This window comes from Lemur catta, chromosome 7 (assembly GCF_020740605.2).
Source record: "Lemur catta isolate mLemCat1 chromosome 7, mLemCat1.pri, whole genome shotgun sequence".
NCBI lineage: Eukaryota > Metazoa > Chordata > Mammalia > Primates > Lemuridae > Lemur > Lemur catta.
Window position 1 is genome coordinate 95,868,587 of NC_059134.1, and position 18,860 is coordinate 95,887,446.

The 18,860-nt window shown below is 35.4% G+C and overlaps 2 protein-coding genes across 2 annotated transcripts; one reads left to right on the forward strand and one right to left on the reverse strand.

Moving 5' to 3' along the window:
• Positions 1–11,318: 11,318 nt before the first annotated feature.
• LOC123641838 (olfactory receptor 1038) lies at positions 11,319–12,286 on the forward strand. Its single transcript, XM_045556771.1, has one exon. The coding sequence runs from the start codon at positions 11,319–11,321 to the stop codon at positions 12,276–12,278; it is 960 nt and encodes a 319-aa protein (XP_045412727.1). The 3' UTR covers positions 12,279–12,286.
• A 4,964-nt stretch (positions 12,287–17,250) lies between these two features.
• LOC123641839 (olfactory receptor 5AL1-like) lies at positions 17,251–18,355 on the reverse strand. Its single transcript, XM_045556772.1, has one exon. The coding sequence runs from the start codon at positions 18,210–18,212 to the stop codon at positions 17,271–17,273; it is 942 nt and encodes a 313-aa protein (XP_045412728.1). The 5' UTR covers positions 18,213–18,355; the 3' UTR covers positions 17,251–17,270.
• Between the last annotated feature and the right edge of the window lie 505 nt (positions 18,356–18,860).

Genomic DNA, 18,860 nt, shown 5'->3' on the forward strand with positions numbered 1-18,860 from the left:
TGAGGACTCTCTGCAGTAGCTTTGCCCCTGTGGCAAGTTTCTTCTTTAGCCCCAGGCTGTCCACGATATCATTTGAAATCTAAGTGGAAGAAGCCGTGAGCCCACAGCTCTTCTATCTGTGCACCTGCAGAATTAGCACCATATAGATACCACAAAAGGTTATGGTTTGTATCTTCTGGAGAAGTGGGTCAAGCTGCACCTGGGCCCACTTGAGCCACAGCTAGGGTAGCCAAGGAACTCTACACTGGAATTTGGTAGCGGAGACTCAAGGTGGCTCTGGGCTACAAGCCCCTGGAGGGTGCCTGGGGCCTATTCCTCAAAAGCATTCTGTCATCCTAGAGCCCTGGGCCTGTTATAGGAGGGTCCTGATGTTTGAATGCCTTCAGGATCATTCACCCATTTTCTTGATGATCCCATTTGTCTACACTAACCTCCTTAGACAACAGTCACTTGGCCACATCTTTGGTTTTATCTCCCAACACACTTTTTCATTCTTTACATGGCCAGGCTAAAAATTTCTAAAATTGTTCTATTCTGCTTCTGTTTCTGTTAAAAATTCTATCCTTAAGTCATTTTTTTTCCTTTTGCATCTTACTGTATGTGTTTAATGGCAGCCATGCAGTTCCCTCAAAATTTTGCTTAGAAATTATTTTTTTTCCTGAAATCTTATTTCATCTGCCTTCAATAAAGCCCTAGAGTAGGAATGGGGAACCTGTGGCCTTGGGGCCACATGTGGCCTTCTGGATCCTTGAGGGCAGCCTTTTGACTAAATCCAAATATTGCAGAACAAATCTTTTTAATAAAGGATATATATGTGTATATATATATATACACATACACACAGAGGCACACATATACATGTATTTCTTTATTTATATTTTATTTATTTATTTATTTATTTGAGGGGATTTATTAAGGGAATTGGCTCACAAGATTATGGAGCCTGAGAAGTTCCACAACAGGCCTACCTTAACTCTTATTTTTATCAATTATCCTATGGTAAAATTGGTTTCACTATACATCATTCCACTTAAAATTGCAGTTCCAAGAACCTATTGTTGATGTTAGTTGAGGATATACTACCGTGTGTGTGTGTGTGTGTGTGTGTGTGTGTGTGTGTGTGTTTTACTAATGTATCTCCTCACCTCAGAATAATCCTCTGAACTCCAGACTCCCATATTCGACATCCTACTTGACACTTTTATGTGGATGTGTATTAAGCATCACAAATTTAGCGTCCACATGGAATCCTGATAACCCATCTCAAACTTGCTCCTTTCCAACTCTCCCTATTTCAGTGCATGGAAACTTTAAGGTTGCTTCACACACACACAGAATTATTTCCCTAATACATTATACTTAAAATTTGATATTTTCCTTCAAGTAAGTTATCTTAGTAGTTTTCACTAGAGCAACTTATTCTGATATCTTTTGATATAATTTTTGCTTTACAATGAGTTTTTTGTGGCCTACCATATTTCTAGAACATGATAAGACCATGGTCATGAGCATTTTATCTTAGTTCAGGTCATAATTCATACTCTCAAAATATGCACAAATCAATACTCTGCAGCTCATTGTTGCAGCTCATGGGCTACAACAGGCCCTACACACAGGGCATGTGCTATCTTATATCGTTAGCATGTATATTTCCACATTTAATATTTATGTGCTGTCTACATGTGAGTAGGGCTTTAACTGGCTGTCTTAGATTTATTTGTTCAGGAAAAAATGAAACATCCTTTAGTTTTCTTTCATGTATCCTAGTAGGGCCTTCTAGTCATAGTACATGCCCAAATGTTTAACTGTTGAGGGGGAACGTTTAATTGTAATAAAAGTTGTAGTTTGCCATTGAATTTGAAAAGTACTAATCAGTGATTATATTCCCCAGTTCTTTGATGCAGATTAATATTGAGAAGAATCTTACCACAGAATTTAGAAGTTCCAAAATACCCATTGTCTTCCCATACTATACAATGTAAAAGGAGTTAGTTTAGCAATTCTATTTCTAGTCAGGCTACAAAAATTCAGAGTATCTGGGATTGTATTAATCTAAAAGTTATAAAAGATACACAAAAATTAAAAAGGATGAGATAAAAACAAAAAGAAAAAAAGAAAAATTTCAATTTCTGTAGCTACCATTCTTCCTTTGCTGATTTTAATTAAATAATTACCATTAAGTAAAGAGAAATGAAGTCAGAGTTTGCTTAAGCATTGATGATGAAACTGTCTCTCTGGGTCTTATTACAAAACTCTTCATTGCAAACAGAATTCCCTACTGTAATTGCTATAAAAAGTGTGTTTACTTACTAATCAGTTTCCAGGGGCCTTATTAAAATGACTGGTTTCTCAGCTTTTTTATAGGCATGTATTAACTGAAATCAATGTCAACAAACAAAGTTTCAACTTTCATTAAGAATAATGAATATGCAGTGTGGTTTGAGTGTGTTGAGATAATATCTGATCCCTCAGGGATGGCCATTTCCTCCACCCCGAAGCAGCTTCCTATGGGAGGCAAGGTAGTTTAGTGGGAAGAGAAGAGGATGTGGAGCGAGACATAAGTTTGTGTCTTCTCCTTTTCACTTGTGCACTCTTGGGAAGGTTGCAAACTCTGATCCTCAATTAGAAAATTGAAATATCACTTGTAGTAGAGGGCTATTTTAAGAAGTAAACTTATAATGAATATAAGATTACTTTGCAAACTGAAAATTAATGATAACACCAACAATAATAATAGCAATGTCTAACTTTGTAATTGACACTTTGGCATTTATTCTTTTTCTTTTTTCAAAATGTTACTGGAGTACAAATGTTTTTGATTGTATGGATCACTTTTGTAATGCCTGAGTCAGGGTGATAAGCGTACCCATCACACAGAAAGTGTTCATTCGTTGTACACATTAGGTATGTTTTCACCTATCCCATTCTCCCCACTCCACCCTGCTTGATTTCCATTGAGTTTTACTTCTCTCTGTGCACATGTGTGCTAATAAGTTAGCTCCAGTTTAATAGTGAGGACATGTGGTGTTTGTTTTTACATTCTTTAGATATGTCACTTAGGATAATAGTCTCTGGTTCCATCCAAATTGTGGCACAAGGCGTTAATTCATCTTTTTTTAAATTTTAGAATATTATAAGGGTATACAATAAACATTTTGGTCAAATAAATTGCCTTTGTTCCGACCAAGTCAAAGCTACAAGTGTGCCCATCCTCAGATAGCACACACTGCACACATTAGTTGTGAATTTACCCATCCCCTCTTCCTTCCTCCCACTGGCCCAATACCCGATGAATGTAACTGTTTTTTATAGCTGAGGAGTATTCCATGGTATACAAATACTACATATTGTTAATCCTCTCATAAATTAATGGGTCCGTGGGTTGATTCTACATCTTGGTAATTGTGAATTGTGTTGCAATAAACATTCGAGCGCAGGTATCATTTTGATAAAGTGACTACTTTGCCTTTGGATAAATACCCAGTAGTGGGATTGCTGGATTGAATGGTAGGCCTACTTTTAGTTCTTTGAGGAATCTCCATACTGTTTTCCATAGAGGTTTCATTAATTTGTAGTCCCACCAACAGTACATAAGTGTTCCTTTCTCTCTACATACATGCCAGTATCTATAGTTATTGGACTTTTTAATAAAAGACATTCTGACTGGGTAAGGTGATATCACATTGTGGTTTTAATTTGCATTTCCCTGATGATTAGTAACATTGAGGATTTTTTTATGTTTATTGGCCATTTGTCTATCTTGTTTAGAAAAGCTTCTGTTCATGTCTTTTGCCCATTTTTCAGTAGGGTTGTTTGTTTTTTCCTTTCTGATTTGCTTTAGTTCTTTGTAGATTCTGCTTATTAGCCCTTTAACAGATGTATAGCTTGTGAATATTTTCTCCCATTCTGTAGGTTATGTATTTGCACTGTTGATTATTTCCTTTGCTGTGCAGAAGCTTTTTAATTTAATAAAATGCCATTTATTTATTTTTGTTCTTGCTGTGATTGCCATTGGGATCTTAGTCATTAATTCTTTGCCTAGGCCTATATGTAGAATAGTTTTTCCTTACACTTTCTTCTAGCATCCTTAGGGTTTCATGCCTTTTGTTTAAGTGTTTTATGCATCTTGAATTAATATTTGTGAGTGGTGAGAGAAATGGATACTGTTTCATTCTTTTGAAGCTGAAGAGAGGTATCTAAGAGAAATAAATGCAAGATTCACTGACAATTGAAGTTACAGATATAAAATAGGGTACACAGAAAAGGAGGAACTGGAAAAATTAACAAATGAACAAAGGAGGCTCAATCTGCAATCAGTGAGGTAAAAGAAAAACAAACATGATGTGGTGGCATCACAAGAGGCAAGGAGCAAGGCAATGTACAGTATTTTCAAATCTTCGAGGCAATTCAGCTAAGAATTGAGCAATTCTATCTTATTCATCAATGTAACATAGTCAGATGACCTAGAAAGGGCTGATCTCAGTGATAGATGGAAAGCTGGATTTGAAAGGACAAAGAATTATGAGAAATTAAAGCAATACACAACTTCTTCAAGAATTTTGGCACACACACATCTAATACATAGATAATAGTTTCTTAATTTGAAATTAAGGCAGAAACTGAATTTCACTATTAATAATAAAAATTTTCATTTTTCAATATGATTTAGGAAAACAAACATGATTTAACAGGAATCCTGAATATACTACAAAATTATTATCTTTTGATGTTCTAAAGCAATAGCAAGTAAAGAAATAAAGGCAGCATTCATTTCTATGAAACCATGAATACCAGTTACTGTTCTTCTAATTTTTTTCACTGAATTTATTATCTTCCTGGTTAATTTGATTCTCTCCATATTCCATATGCAAAGATGTGGAAACAACCCAGGTGTCCATCAGTACATGAGTGGATTAATAAAATGTGGTATATGCATACCATGGAGTTCTATTCAGCCACAAAAACAATGGTGATCTAGCACCTCTTGTATTATCCTGTGTAGCGGCCCGATTACAGAACGGGGGATGAACACAGAAAGAAACACACAGACACACAAACACAGTACAAGACTGCAGCACCGAAAAGCATCAGTCGCTTTATTTTTATACTCCTTTTGTCCAGCAGCTACTTCCTGGTACGTGACTATCTTTAGAACCCTGAGGCGACATGTTCCATTTCTTATGGAAATTGCTCAAGGAAGGCAGACGTTTGCATCTTAACCTTTGGACCTCATTACTGTGTGTAGGACAATGAGACACGCCTTGAAGCAATGAACAGGCCGAGTCCGGACCTATTGACCTCTACCCCAAGGAGCATTCAACAGGCCGTGTCCGAACCTATTGACCTCTGGCCTCAAGGAGCGTTCAATTGGCCATGTCTGGACCCATTGACCTCTGGCCCCAAGAAGCACGTCCAGCTTCACTGACTCTGGGCTCAAGCCAATTCTTGCCCAGGGACAGTCCCTACATCCTGGATAGAGCTGGAGCCCATTCTACTAAGTGAAGTACCCCAAGAATGGAAAAACAAGCACCACATGCACTCACCATCAAGTTGGTATTAACTGATAAACACCTAAGTGCACATATAGTAACAACATTCATCGGGTGTCAGGCAGATGGGAGTGGGGAGGAGGGGATGGGTATATGCATACATAATGAGTGTGGTGCGCACCGTCTGGGGATGGACACGCTTGAAGTTCTGACTCAGGTTGGGCAAGGGCAATATATGTAACCTAAACATTTGTACCCCCATAATATGCTAAAATAAAAAAAGAAAAAAGAAAAAAAAAGAATATATGATAATGAGATGTGGACCTTGGAATGATGAATCATGTGACTATGAATATATATATATTCTATTGTATATACATATTATATATAAATATGAATATATATATATTCTATCTATCTATCTATATATATAGAGAGAGAAGAGGGTGAGTTCTGAGGAACATGGGAACATCGTCTTCACTAAAGAGGACATGATGACCACCAGAAAGACTGAGTAAATTTTCCAGATTTCCCAAGATAGAGACAAAACTGTGGTAGAAGTTGTTCTGTGTTTTATGTCAGTTTTTAGAGATCTTGGTTTCATTTGTGGTTCTGATTTCATCTTACTTTTTTAAACAAATATATTTTGAACACTTACTACTTACCAAAGAGCTTACTGAACTCTTTACATACATTAAGTCATTTAATACTCACAAAAACATTGTAAAGAAGGTACGATTTTTGCTTAATTTTAAAATTGAGGAAACTGAGGTTTATAGAAAACGTGGACCTTTCCAAAGCTCTCATAGTTAAGTTGATCAGGATTTAGGTATTGGTCCTGTCATTTCAATAAATTTGCATAATCAAAATGAACTAAGCATTAGGTTTTATTACATCATTTCTAGTAATAGAGTTCACATTTGCTTTTATGAAAATATCTGATTGGTATATTTGAAGTATGTTTCTCTCAGGAATACAGAGAACTGAAATAATTTTTTTTTTTAATTTCCAAATGTTTTTCCAGCTCTTCTTTTATTGAGAAAGAAACATGGGAGGAAATAGCACAGATTTCAGATATCTCTAGAGGTTAAAGTACAGATCCAAAGGGACCTAGGAAATAATAAATCACCAAAATAACTTCAGAATGAGCTCATTGTGAGCCAAGACCATTGCTAAGCAGGTGAGTCAGATGGAGTCTGTATTTGGAGCCAACAGCTACCCTCCACCTGTACCCTGGCTCCCCATTAGAAACCTCTCTCTTTGTTGAGCTGTGGTATTAAATGGCATCAAAATACATTATAACTCTATTTCATACATTCATGCTGTTTTTCAACACTTTCTAAAGGATATCTGTTTATACTTATAATACTATTATACTTTCTCAATCCTCAGTGTGCGCATGTGCTCTCTCTAACTCACTCTCTCTAACTCTCTCTCTCTCTCTCTCTGTCACACACACACTCTCTCTCTCTCTCTCTCTGTAAATGATCTCATGCTAGGTTAATCAGATAACCTCTTAGAATTTACCCTTATTTTTGGAGTAGTACTCACAAAAGAGAGTACTATGTGGCCGATGGAGGAACGAAACGGGGGCAGGTGAGATTTCCTGTCTACGATTCTCTTACGAAGTTGTTCAGCAGTAATGGCTCTCCATTTAAGTGCTAGTAACAAGCTCTGTAAAAATCCCTCTTCGGCCTTTGGAAACATTGAACATGAGGTAAAATCTTCCCTCTTAAATAAAGAATGCATATTCACTATAGTTTTTTGAACCCTGAAGTAAAATAGAAACCTCTTGGTATGACAGTTATCTAATATTACTTCTCAGAAAAAGTGTTTGGCCCTAACCAGGGCTCCAAGGCAATCTGACTCAAGCCAGTGCTTCCCACCCTTTTTTGTGTCGTGCATGTCATTGTTTTGTGTTTTGAAACACACAGAGGGAGCATCTGATGGCTAAAGTCACCCAGGTCTGGACACCTGCAGTACGTTGGTGGTACACAGGGTGCCTCTGCAGCAGGGTTATTAAACTCTGGTAAAGAAAACAAGCTTGGTGCAGCCCTGGAATAAAGGATGCTTAATTTGGAAAAGCTCTGCAAACCCTCATAAAACACAAGGCACTAAATCAAGATATATCTTGATCAATAGAGCAGTGAACAGGAGACAAGGAGGTCCCCAATGACCGTTTGATTTTTCCCTTTTATTGACTACTTTTTCTGGCAAAGCACTGCCATTGTAGTAGATGCCAAATCCCAGCCTTTCAAGAATTAATATAAGAGAGAGATTAATCCATTCTGCAACTATGTTTTGAGAATCTAAAGGGGCAAAATAGAACCCAAAGAGACTAGGACAGAATCAAATAAATGAATGTACATACTGTTAAAGAATTAGCCAATTACCAGAAAGGACTAAAATGATAATTACTGATTAATTTTGGTACTCACTAAAATAATTTAAAAACAAATATTTTCTTCAACATACATATTTAACTAAATATCTAAAATTTTCCACCAATTGTTTAAATAGATAGGAAGATGTAATTTTTATATGTTATGAATATTGACATTTAAAAATATATACATTATGTATTTAAATGTATATCTAGTTAAATGTATCTTAAAAAAAGAATCGTTAAAATTACCTACATACAAGGGCTATCCAGAAAATATCCAGCCATTGTTAATATAATAAGAACATATTACATGGATGGATACTTTCTGGACAGCCATCATCTGTCTAATTTTAATGAATAATGATTAAATGTAAATTTAACTTGTATTTGAAATTTGTCTTATTAATGGGACAGGGGTCTTTTTTGTGGTACCTTGATGAAAAGGATTGTCTGAATGCTCAAATTGTTTAGAAATCAGGATACTTTTACCCCTGAGGGCAAGAAATAATATAAGGTTTCAGATGGACGAAAAGTATGCCTTTACTTTGTAAAACTGGCAAAGGGTGGGTTTTAAAAAGGGAAGACAAAAAAGAATCAAGAGCACAGGTGCCTTCTCAGGCAAATCATTTTCCTAAAAGAACAGATATAGAAATGGAGGAACTGGAAATTGATTTTCATAAGGCTATGCTTGTGCACATGATCACTGCTGAGTCTTTTCCCTAAAACAGAAATAGGCATAGTCCAATTGGAATTCCACTGGCTTGGTGGAGTTATGTACTCTAATTAATTCAACCGTTGATAAGCAAAACCAAAAGAGAAATGAATAATTTTGAAAATATGACTGAGCTCTGCTTGCTATTCCAAACATTGCATTTGTTTTCAGGCTACTAGTTTTCAAACCTGACGGTACATTAGAAACTCCTGGGGAGCTTTAAAAATGCTGATGCCCAGGTGCCCCCCAGGTGTTCTAATTAAATAGATACGGAATGTCTGGGTACTGGGATGTTTAAAGCTCCAAAGGTGATTCCAAAGTGCAGTAAAGTTTGAAGAAAACATTTGCTTTAGGGAAGATGCAACGAAGCAAGAAACATCAATGCTTATTAAGGAAATCTTGGTTAAAATATGTCCAAGGTTTTAAATATTTTCTCTAAAAATTGTCAGAGATATGAAAATGGCTGTATAAATGGTGAGGCTTTGGAATTGTGTTTGTTTCAGAACAACCTAGAGAAACTATATTAGAGGCTATGAAGAAAAATTGCTTTTAAAAACTTAGAGGAAGTGATAAAATCCACTAGAGAATTGTAACATAGATGTAAAGTCATAAAAGCTATATATTGTGAGCATTTGAATAGATTTTCATAAGTAATTTTGTTTCTAAATGAACTTTAAGTTTATTGTGCTTGGAATTCAAACTCCAGCTTAATATACAACTCCACTGTGAATTTTATTTTCCTATCATAATGTGGTACTTAAACATTCCACTTCACTTAATAGGAAATATCCACCAAAGTTAATGTTGTCATTGATGCATTTTTCTTCCCATATGGCTCCTTCTCATGGGATTTTACATGTACCTAGGAACCACCACAAATTTTGAAGTTATATAAAACCAATAGCATAGAAAATGCTAAATACATAAATGGCCTTTGCAAAGTCAAAAAATTACAATAAATGATAAATAACTGTCTTCTCCAACACCTTTTTCAGTGAAGGTAATTTATTTCACTTTTACATTGTGTGGTGGCCTCATAATCACCCTCGATTAGGGTTCACACCATAACTTCAGAGCTGCAATGGAAATAATAGCCTTTGTGAGAAAAAGTTGAGTAGGTTCAAGTCCCATATGCCAGTCAGAGTGTCCTTAATTCTGAATATTCTCAAATGAAACAGTTATTTACTGGAAAGGATAGCATTAGACACATTTTTTTTAATTTCAGGAGCCTGCAATTTCATCTTAATGAAGTGCATGAAAAATTTAACAATCTTGAATAAACTAAAGCTTGTTTGTCTTCCTTAAGCTTTAAGCATTTAGGTTGACTCTATAAAGAAATGGATTCACTTGCTAGCTTTATTCTTCCATTCCAGTGATTAAAGATGAAGGAACAAATTATTACACTTTAGGCAGAATAATTATGAATAGGCTATGGGCTCTGCAGTCAAGCATACCCAGTCACACTCATGCTATGCCATCAGCTCTCTGTGACCACAGCCATAAGCCTGGGTTTTTCCAACTGTCAATTAGGGATGATTAGCGAGAACCTTCATTGTAGGGTAAACAAGAGACTATCTTAATTTAATTCATATATTGCACTCAGTGGAGTATCTGATAAGAACAGTGCTCAATTGTAACAGATAAAATAGTCATAGTACTAATCAATTAAATATGAAATATGAATTATGACATCTCAAGGCCCCTTTCTTGTTAATATTTTATGGCTCCACTTTGTGGCAGATACATCCAGGAGCAAAATTAAAGTTCAAATAGCCTAATTTTGGCCTTAATGAGGCCAGTGTTTTTTTTCAGGTATGGTAGAAATATAAACAATTATAATTATTCTAAAAGATGCATCAAAAACTCCACCAAGTTATACAAATTTTCATAAAATTGTTCACAACTGAATATTTCCTTAGAACATGTTGCTGAAATTACAACCAACTGGAGTATTTTAAGTTCCTGATATATATTGATATATATTTATGGGAAAAATATTTATCTACATGTAGTTTAGAATAATAAGCTATTTCATAAATTACTTCATTTGTGTTAACTCTTTGGGTAACTACCTTCAAAATATGGCAAATTTTGAACTGGAAAAAAATTATGTCTTTTTAATTCCTGTGGATATGAAATTTTATCTTTTTCCATACTTGTGATCAATATTCTTTTAGCTTCTATAGCATAAATTACTTATTCTATTAATATATAAATGGGGGAGAAAATGTAGGAAAGTGAGTAGATCATGGCAGATATAAAATTGTTTTGATTATATTAGCATATAAATTTGTTTTCATATATGTTTGATGTATTTTATGGGAGAATGCACAACACAGAAGAAGGGAGATATAAATATAGTTACAATTATAGATTATTTCTGTGCTGCTATGCGTTTATATGCATGGAAAAGATAGTGGCAGCAAAAACTCTCAGATATTAGTGTTAGTGGTCTCAAGTGCTTTCATGACATATATTTTAAACCAACATTCTCTTTTATTTTCTAAAATCACAAAGCACAAAACTCTTAAGAAGACTATTCTGATAGTAAACAACTCCCCTCCTGAGGCAAGAATGGTGTATCATTAGAGAGTCATGGTGCACATTTTTGCCTACATGATGATATGATTCAAGGCAAGAAGATTCATTGAACCTTTACCAAACACAGGCAGGGACTGTGAGAAGTATCATCCTTCAACTGCAGCAAAGTCCACAAAATCTGCTGGAATAAATGGCTAAAAGTAATATCTCTTATGTTACTGAATTCATTCTCAAAGGAATTACAGACCGACCAGAGCTCCAGGCCCCATGTTTCGTGGTGTTTTTAGTTATCTATGTGGTCACGGTGCTAGGCAACCTTGGCTTGATTACCTTAATCAGGATTGATGCTCGACTCCACACCCCGATGTACTATTTCCTCAGTCACCTGGCCTTTGTTGACCTTTGCTACTCTTCTGCTATTACGCCAAAGATGATGGTGAATTTTGTTGTGGAATGCAACACTATTCTTTTCCATGCTTGTGCAACACAACTGGGTTGTTTTCTCACCTTCATGATCACTGAGTGTTTCCTTTTAGCCTCCATGGCCTATGATCACTATGTCGCCATCTGTAGTCCCCTGCATTATTCAACACTGATGTCAAGAAGAGTCTGCATTCAGCTAGTGGCAATTCCATATATATACAGCTTCCTGGTAGCCCTCTTCCATACCATCATCACTTTCCGTCTGACTTACTGTGGCCCCAACGTAATTAACCATTTCTACTGTGATGACCTCCCTCTCTTGGCGCTGTCCTGCTCAGACACACACGTGAAGGAAATTCTGATTTTTGCCTCTGCTGGCTTTGATATGATCTGTTCATCTTCCATTGTCCTCACCTCCTACATCTTTATCATTGCTGCTATCCTAAGGATCCGCTCTACCCAGGGGCGACGCAAAGCCATTTCCACCTGCGGCTCCCATATGGTGGCTGTTACTATCTTCTACGGCACTCTGATCTTTATGTACCTACAGCCCAAATCAAACCACTCCTTAGACACAGACAAAATGGCTTCTGTATTCTACACAGTGGTGATCCCCATGTTGAACCCCCTAATCTATAGTCTAAGGAACAAAGAAGTCAAAGATGCCTCAGAGAAAACCTTAGATAAATGTTGTGAAACCTTAAAGATACTAAAATTAGGAAAATAATAATACTTCATTAAATAAAAGCAGGGAAATAAATCAAACGCTTTCTTGTAATTATTTCCCAATCAACTGAAAATGTAGCTGTTACTTTAACAGAACTTGACACTCTCTACAAGGGAACAACACATTAAAGAGTCCTGTTCAGGCCAGTACAGCCTTGACAGACCACTGCAATCATGCTTGAATACACATGCAAACACATGTATGTGTATCTGCAAGGCGACAGGATGTTTTTATTACAGCTTGGGACTCCGGAACAAGACGTCTGTGTTTGAATGCCATTTCCTTCATTTACTAGCTGTGCAACCTTGGGCAGTCGACCTCAACTCTATGTGACTCTTTTCAGTTCTGGGAAATAAGAAGACCTAACTCATTGGTCTGTTCTGAAGATTACATAGCTTAATATTTATGAAATGCTTGGAACAATATCCAGTGACAATATTTGTTTTGCAAGTGTTAGTTATATAAATGCTTGTTATATAAAATTAAAAATAAATTCATTGAGCTTTCAAAGGCTTATCAGTCATTAAGTAAGGACAAAGCCTGGTTGGGTTTTTTACTACCTGCCAGACAATTTAATCAAGTAGTCCTACTTATTACTAGCAAGCAAACCTAAGAGATGTGTGAGGTTTCATCTCTGAATTGCCTAATTTCACATAACTAGAAATATGAAAATTCTAAATGCAAATTCATGTCTATTTGAATTTTGTTTTTTACCATGATAGGTGTTAAGAGTTGAATTTCTTCACTTTAGCCACTTTTCAGCTCTTTTCAGGTTGAGTGGACTGCATTGTTCTTATAACAGTGCCTTTACTGTATGACTTGTTTTTAAATGTTATATTTGAATGAAAAACCATAATCTACTTCTAAAATTTCTGCACTAATGGTAATAATAATACTGCTAATAATAAACAACTGACATTTATAGACGATTTGCTATCTTTGACTTTATCCTAAGTATTTATCATTTATCAACTCACTTAATCCTCTTATCAATACTACTTAGGAATCACACTGATTATTTATAAATTTGTAGATGTAAAAAGTGAAACAAAAAGAAGACAAATAACATGTCTTTAATCCATTTTATTCCCCAGAAAAGGATAGCTTAAAAATGAGAGAAGCTAAGTATCTTCGAAAATGTACTTCAATTGCAAAATCAATTGTTTTAGAGGCACAGAGTTTCAGGAATACATATAGAATTTAAATATTCTGATGAATTTATAACATTTTATATGCTTTCTTATAATTCCCTCTTGTGACAAGAGCAGCTTATAATCTACACGTTTAGAAAAAGTCCTGCTACAATATGCTATAGTCCTCATGTTGCACATTAGATCTTTAGACTTGTTTATCCTACATATCTGCCACTTTGTATCCCTTGACCACCATCTTTCCATTTCCTCTGCTCTGAACTACTGTTTCATTCCTATTTCTGTATCTTTGAGTCTTTTTTGTTGTCATTGTTTAGATTCCAAATATAAGAGAAATATTTTTCTTTTTGTATTTGGCTTATTTCACTTCGTATAAAGTCCTCCAGGTCCATCCATGGTGTGGAAAGTGGCTGAATTTTCCCCCTTTTTAATGCTGAAAAATATTTTATCCATTTATTCACAATATTTTGGCCATTAATTTGTTTTTTTTTTTCCCCATGTCTTGGTTATTGTGAATAATGCTCAGTGAACAGAATTGTAGGTAGCTTTACAAGGCAGTGATTTCATTTTCTTTGGGTATATATCCAGAAGAGGATATTCTGAGTCATATGGTAATTCTATTTTTAATTTATTCAGGAGGCTCCATATTGTTTTCCATAATGGTTATAACAATCTGTATTCCACCAACAGGGTACAAGGGTTCTCTTTTCTCTGGGTGTTAGACAACAGTTATCTCTTGTCTTTTTGACCATACCCATCCTAATGTGTGTGAGATGATATTTCACAATGGTTTTATTTTTCATTTCCCTGACAATTTGTGATTTTGAGCACTTTTTCATATACCCGTTGGCTATTTTTATGTCTCTTTTGGAGAAATATATGTGCAGGTACTTTGCCCATTTTTTAATTGGGGATATATGTTTCTTTTGCCTTTGAGTTGTATGAATTCTTTATACATTTGAATATTAACCCCTTATCAGATATATAGTTCACAATTTTTTTTCCCTATCTGTAGGCTACAGTTTCATTTTGTTGGTTTCCTTTATTTTGACTCCATCAAATTAATATTAGATTATAATCTTTGAAAAATAACCACTGCTAATTATATATTTGTAGACTATATATTTTTTCTGAGGTCTTCCTTTTGGCACTTGATTTAGTCTGTAAGTAATTAAATTAAGGACAGGATGTTGATTTTTTCATATAAGTAATCACACAGCTTTATGACAACAAGAGATAATTTTCCTAAAAGTCTCACTTTATAGATGAGAAAATTGAGCCTCAGGGCTGTTAAAGATCCTTTCTTTAAGCTCTACATCAAGGCAGTTTTGTATATATAATAGCAAATGGCACCCAGTGATGTCAAAGTTAAATGTGGTTACGTTTTATAGGAACAGCTAAGAATCTGGCTTTTGTGGGATATGGAAGATTCTCAGAAACATTTGAAGTTAACATCACTGATAGCAACGGAATGATAAAGGCTGAAAGTCCTCTGTTCTATATGTGGAGACCTTTCTCTTTAATTTCTTTTCCAGAACAGATGAGCAACATAGCAGTAGGATCCATATTCTATGCCAGACCCAGGCTGACATAACTTTCTCTTGACTTTTTTTAACTTCTGAAAAATTTTAATTTAAATGTAGCTTTGGGGTGACTTTTTGTGAATCATCATTTAGTTGCTTTTTTAAATCCTAATGTTGTATAACTGTGTATAGTCATTAAAAATTAAGCTTTATGGTTGAAGAAAAGTCAACTCAAATTTTGTTTCTTCCAGTTTTTAGCTATGTGTGTGTTAGTGAAGTACATGAACTATTTTAATTTGTTTTTCATTCTTTAAATACCCATCTCACTTGGAAGATATGAAAATTAACTGAGGAAATCCATTTAAAATAACTCACCCAGCCCTTAACACATGAAAATCATTCAGTAGATGGTAACTAATCTTCACTTTGAAAAATTTGGAACTAAATAAACTCATAATTTATTAATCTGTCTTTGTTAAGTGAAACAAAAGTGGTTTCATTTTTTAAAGAAAAATATGCATATTTTAAGTAACAGGTATGACAGAATCTAAAAAATCCATTTAAAATATGTTTATCAATGTACACACACAAAGAAATTTATAAGAATTAAATTGCTTAAAAGATTACAATAAAATAACCCCTTAATTTTTATATTTTCATTTCATTGATTTTAAAATGGAGACTATCATGTTGCCAACTATGTCAAAAGAAGTTTTTATCCCATTACCTAAGAACAAATAAAAGAAATTATTAATACAATAACAATGTTAATAATTAAGTGTAGGGCGGGTGCAGTGGCTCACGCCTGTAATCCTAGCACTCTGGGAGGCCGAGGCGGGTGGATCACTCAAGGTCAGGAGTTCGAGACTAGCCTGAGCAAGAGCGAGACCCCGTCTCTACTAAAAAAATAGAAGGAAATTATCTGGCCAACTAAAATATATATAGAAAAAATTAGCCGGGCATGGTGGCATATGCCTGTGGTCCCAGCTACCTGGGAGGCTGAGGCAGTAGGATCGCTGAAGCCCAGGAGTTTGAGGTTGCTGTGAGCTAGGCTGAAGCCACGACACTCACTCTAGCCCGGGCAACAAAGCGAGACTCTGTCTCAAAAAAAAAAAAATAAATAAATAAATAATAATAATAATAATTAAGTGTAAAACCCACTGTTTGTGAAGTACCAACAATGCATTAGAAACTGTGCAATGTCCTTTATATTTATACTTTTATTTAATATTCACAATCAGTCCAGGAGATGGAAACTATTACTGAGTTTTGCAGATGAGGAAACTGAGGTACAGACATTTACCCATGATAACTGCTGTTTATTATAAAAGGTAAAATCGTTATCCAACATGTTTGAAGAGTTCAGTTCCTAACCTTGCACTTATATAGAAGAGGCAGTGGACTCTAATGGTGTTCAGTGGCTCTAGTGATCTAAACTGATACAGAATCTATGTTGCTAAATATTTAATATCAAGGTAACTCTGTTAATGCTATCCTTTCCAGCAGAATGCAGAGAAAGTGGTGTGCTAGGAAAATTATCATCTTAAAACACACACACAAAATTCCTTACTATTAAACTTTGACATGATGATTTAAACATTTTCCAGATGATCTATGCAACAAACTTGGAATGTCATATATAAGATGTTGAACTATTTCAATATAATCCAAATTTCTCAATATCACACAGAGTTAAATAAAATCAGTATTTCCAAATACAGTTTCTTCAGTTACTGATGAAGTTGCTGTGGCCAAAGAGGAATAAGATATTAAGATCTTTCTCTCTTTCTCTCCCTCTCAATTCTTTATAATTCAATGACTCAAAATTTACCAAATGCCTTTTATGTGGAAACAATTGAGAATGAAAGAGTGAGACATATACTGAGTGAGTTTGAGAACGAAAGTCAGGAATTGGCTGTATCATTTACCAGTATTGTGAATCTAGACAAGACACAACTCAAAGTCTTCTCATTTCTTGGCTGGGTGCTGTGGCTCATGCCTGTAATCCTAGCACTCTGAGAGGCTGAGGCGGGAGGATCCCTTGAGGTCAAGAGTTCCAGAGTCAGCCTGAGCAAGAGTGAGATCCCGTCTCTACTAGAAATGGAAAAAATGAGCCGGGCATGGTGGCATGCGCCTGTAGTCCCAGCTACTCAGGAGGCTGAGACAGGAGGCTTGCTTGAACCCAGGAGTTTGAGGTTGCTGTGAATTTGTGAACTAGACCGATGCCACGTCACTCTAGCCTGGGTGATAAAGGAAGACTCTGTCTCAAAAAAAAAAAAAAAAAAAAATCTTCTCATTTCTGCCCAGTGATTTTTAGGTTATTTGATACCCAAACACAATTTTTCTATAATTCTCTTTAGTGAATTTTTTACCTCCTGATTTCTCAAGCTGTAGATCATGGGATTTAACATGGGAATCACCACCACATAAAACACTGAAGCAAATTTATCTGTATCAAGAGAATGGTTTGATTTGGGCTGCAGGTATGTAAAAATGATTGTTCCATAAAATATTGTGATGGAGGTCAGGTGAGAAGCACAGGTAGAAAACGCTTTCTGTCTTCCTTCAGCAGAATGAATCCTCAGGATGGCAAAGAAGATGAAGACATAAGAAATTAGCACAATCACTAGAGAGCAAAGGATATTGAACCCAGCGATGATCAACAGCATCAGCTCTTTGACGTGAGTGTCGGAACAGGCCAGAGCAACTAAAGGAACATCATCACAGTAGAAGTGGTTGACCATGTTGGAGTCACAAAAAGATAAGCGAAATGTCGCCACTGTCTGTACAAGACCCACAGTGAATCCATAAACGTATGTGCTAGCAATCATTCGAATACAGACTTTCCTGGGCATTAGAATGACATAAAGTAAAGGGTTGCAGATGGCAACATACCGATCATATGCCATGACTGAGAGCAAATACAACTCACAAACTGCAAATGTGATTAAGCAGCATACCTGAATGGCACATGCATAAAATGTTACACTTTTAACTTCAAGCAGAAAATTCACCAAGGTGTTTGGGGTGACAGATGAAGTAAAAGAAAAATCAACAAGAGCCAGATGGCTGAGGAAAAAATACATGGGTGTGTGAAGCTGAGGACTGACTTGGATTAGCACAATCAGTCCCAGATTACCCATGACACCGGCTAAGTAAACTGCTAGGAATACACCAAAGAGAATGGCTTGAAGCTCTGCATTTTCTGTGAGCCCTAAAAGGATAAACTCAGACACTGCTGAATGATTGCTTTTGGACATGGAGTACGTACAAAAGTTCTCTGCAATAAAACCCTCCAGAGCACACGTTCTGAGTAATGTTGTTCCTGTTGGCAATGATTAAGATGTTAGGAGACGGTTCTGACCCATCATGATCTCATGTTGAACCCATTCAAAAGGGCATCATATGCTTTTAGAATAAAGTGATTTGTCCCAGGTAAAAATTCCAAAACACAAAACTCTGTGGGAATTTATGAAGATAAAAGGATAATATTTTAAAGTTTTCTATAATTGAATGATCAATGTAATATTTATGTTTAATAAGAGAAAATAAAAATTGAGAGTAATTTGAGCACAGACAAAAAGCTTTTTAAAATTATTGAATTACTTTAAACCAAGCTATATACATTCTATTGGAAAATTTTAATTAACAAAAAATAATAAATTTAAAAAAAATTGATTCCAGAAGGTGTAATGTGAAAGGTCCTAAACAAAATTTTGGATACTGATAAACACTATGCTAAACATTCAGGATAATTTTTCCATACCAATGATTTCTAGTTTTCCTTCAATTGTTATGTAGTATTTGTGAGTTAAAGAGAAAACAATATTTTTAGAAATGTGAATAGTCTTGCTTTTTTGTAATATGCATAACAGGATTAAAAGTATATTAAATGATTCAGAAAACAC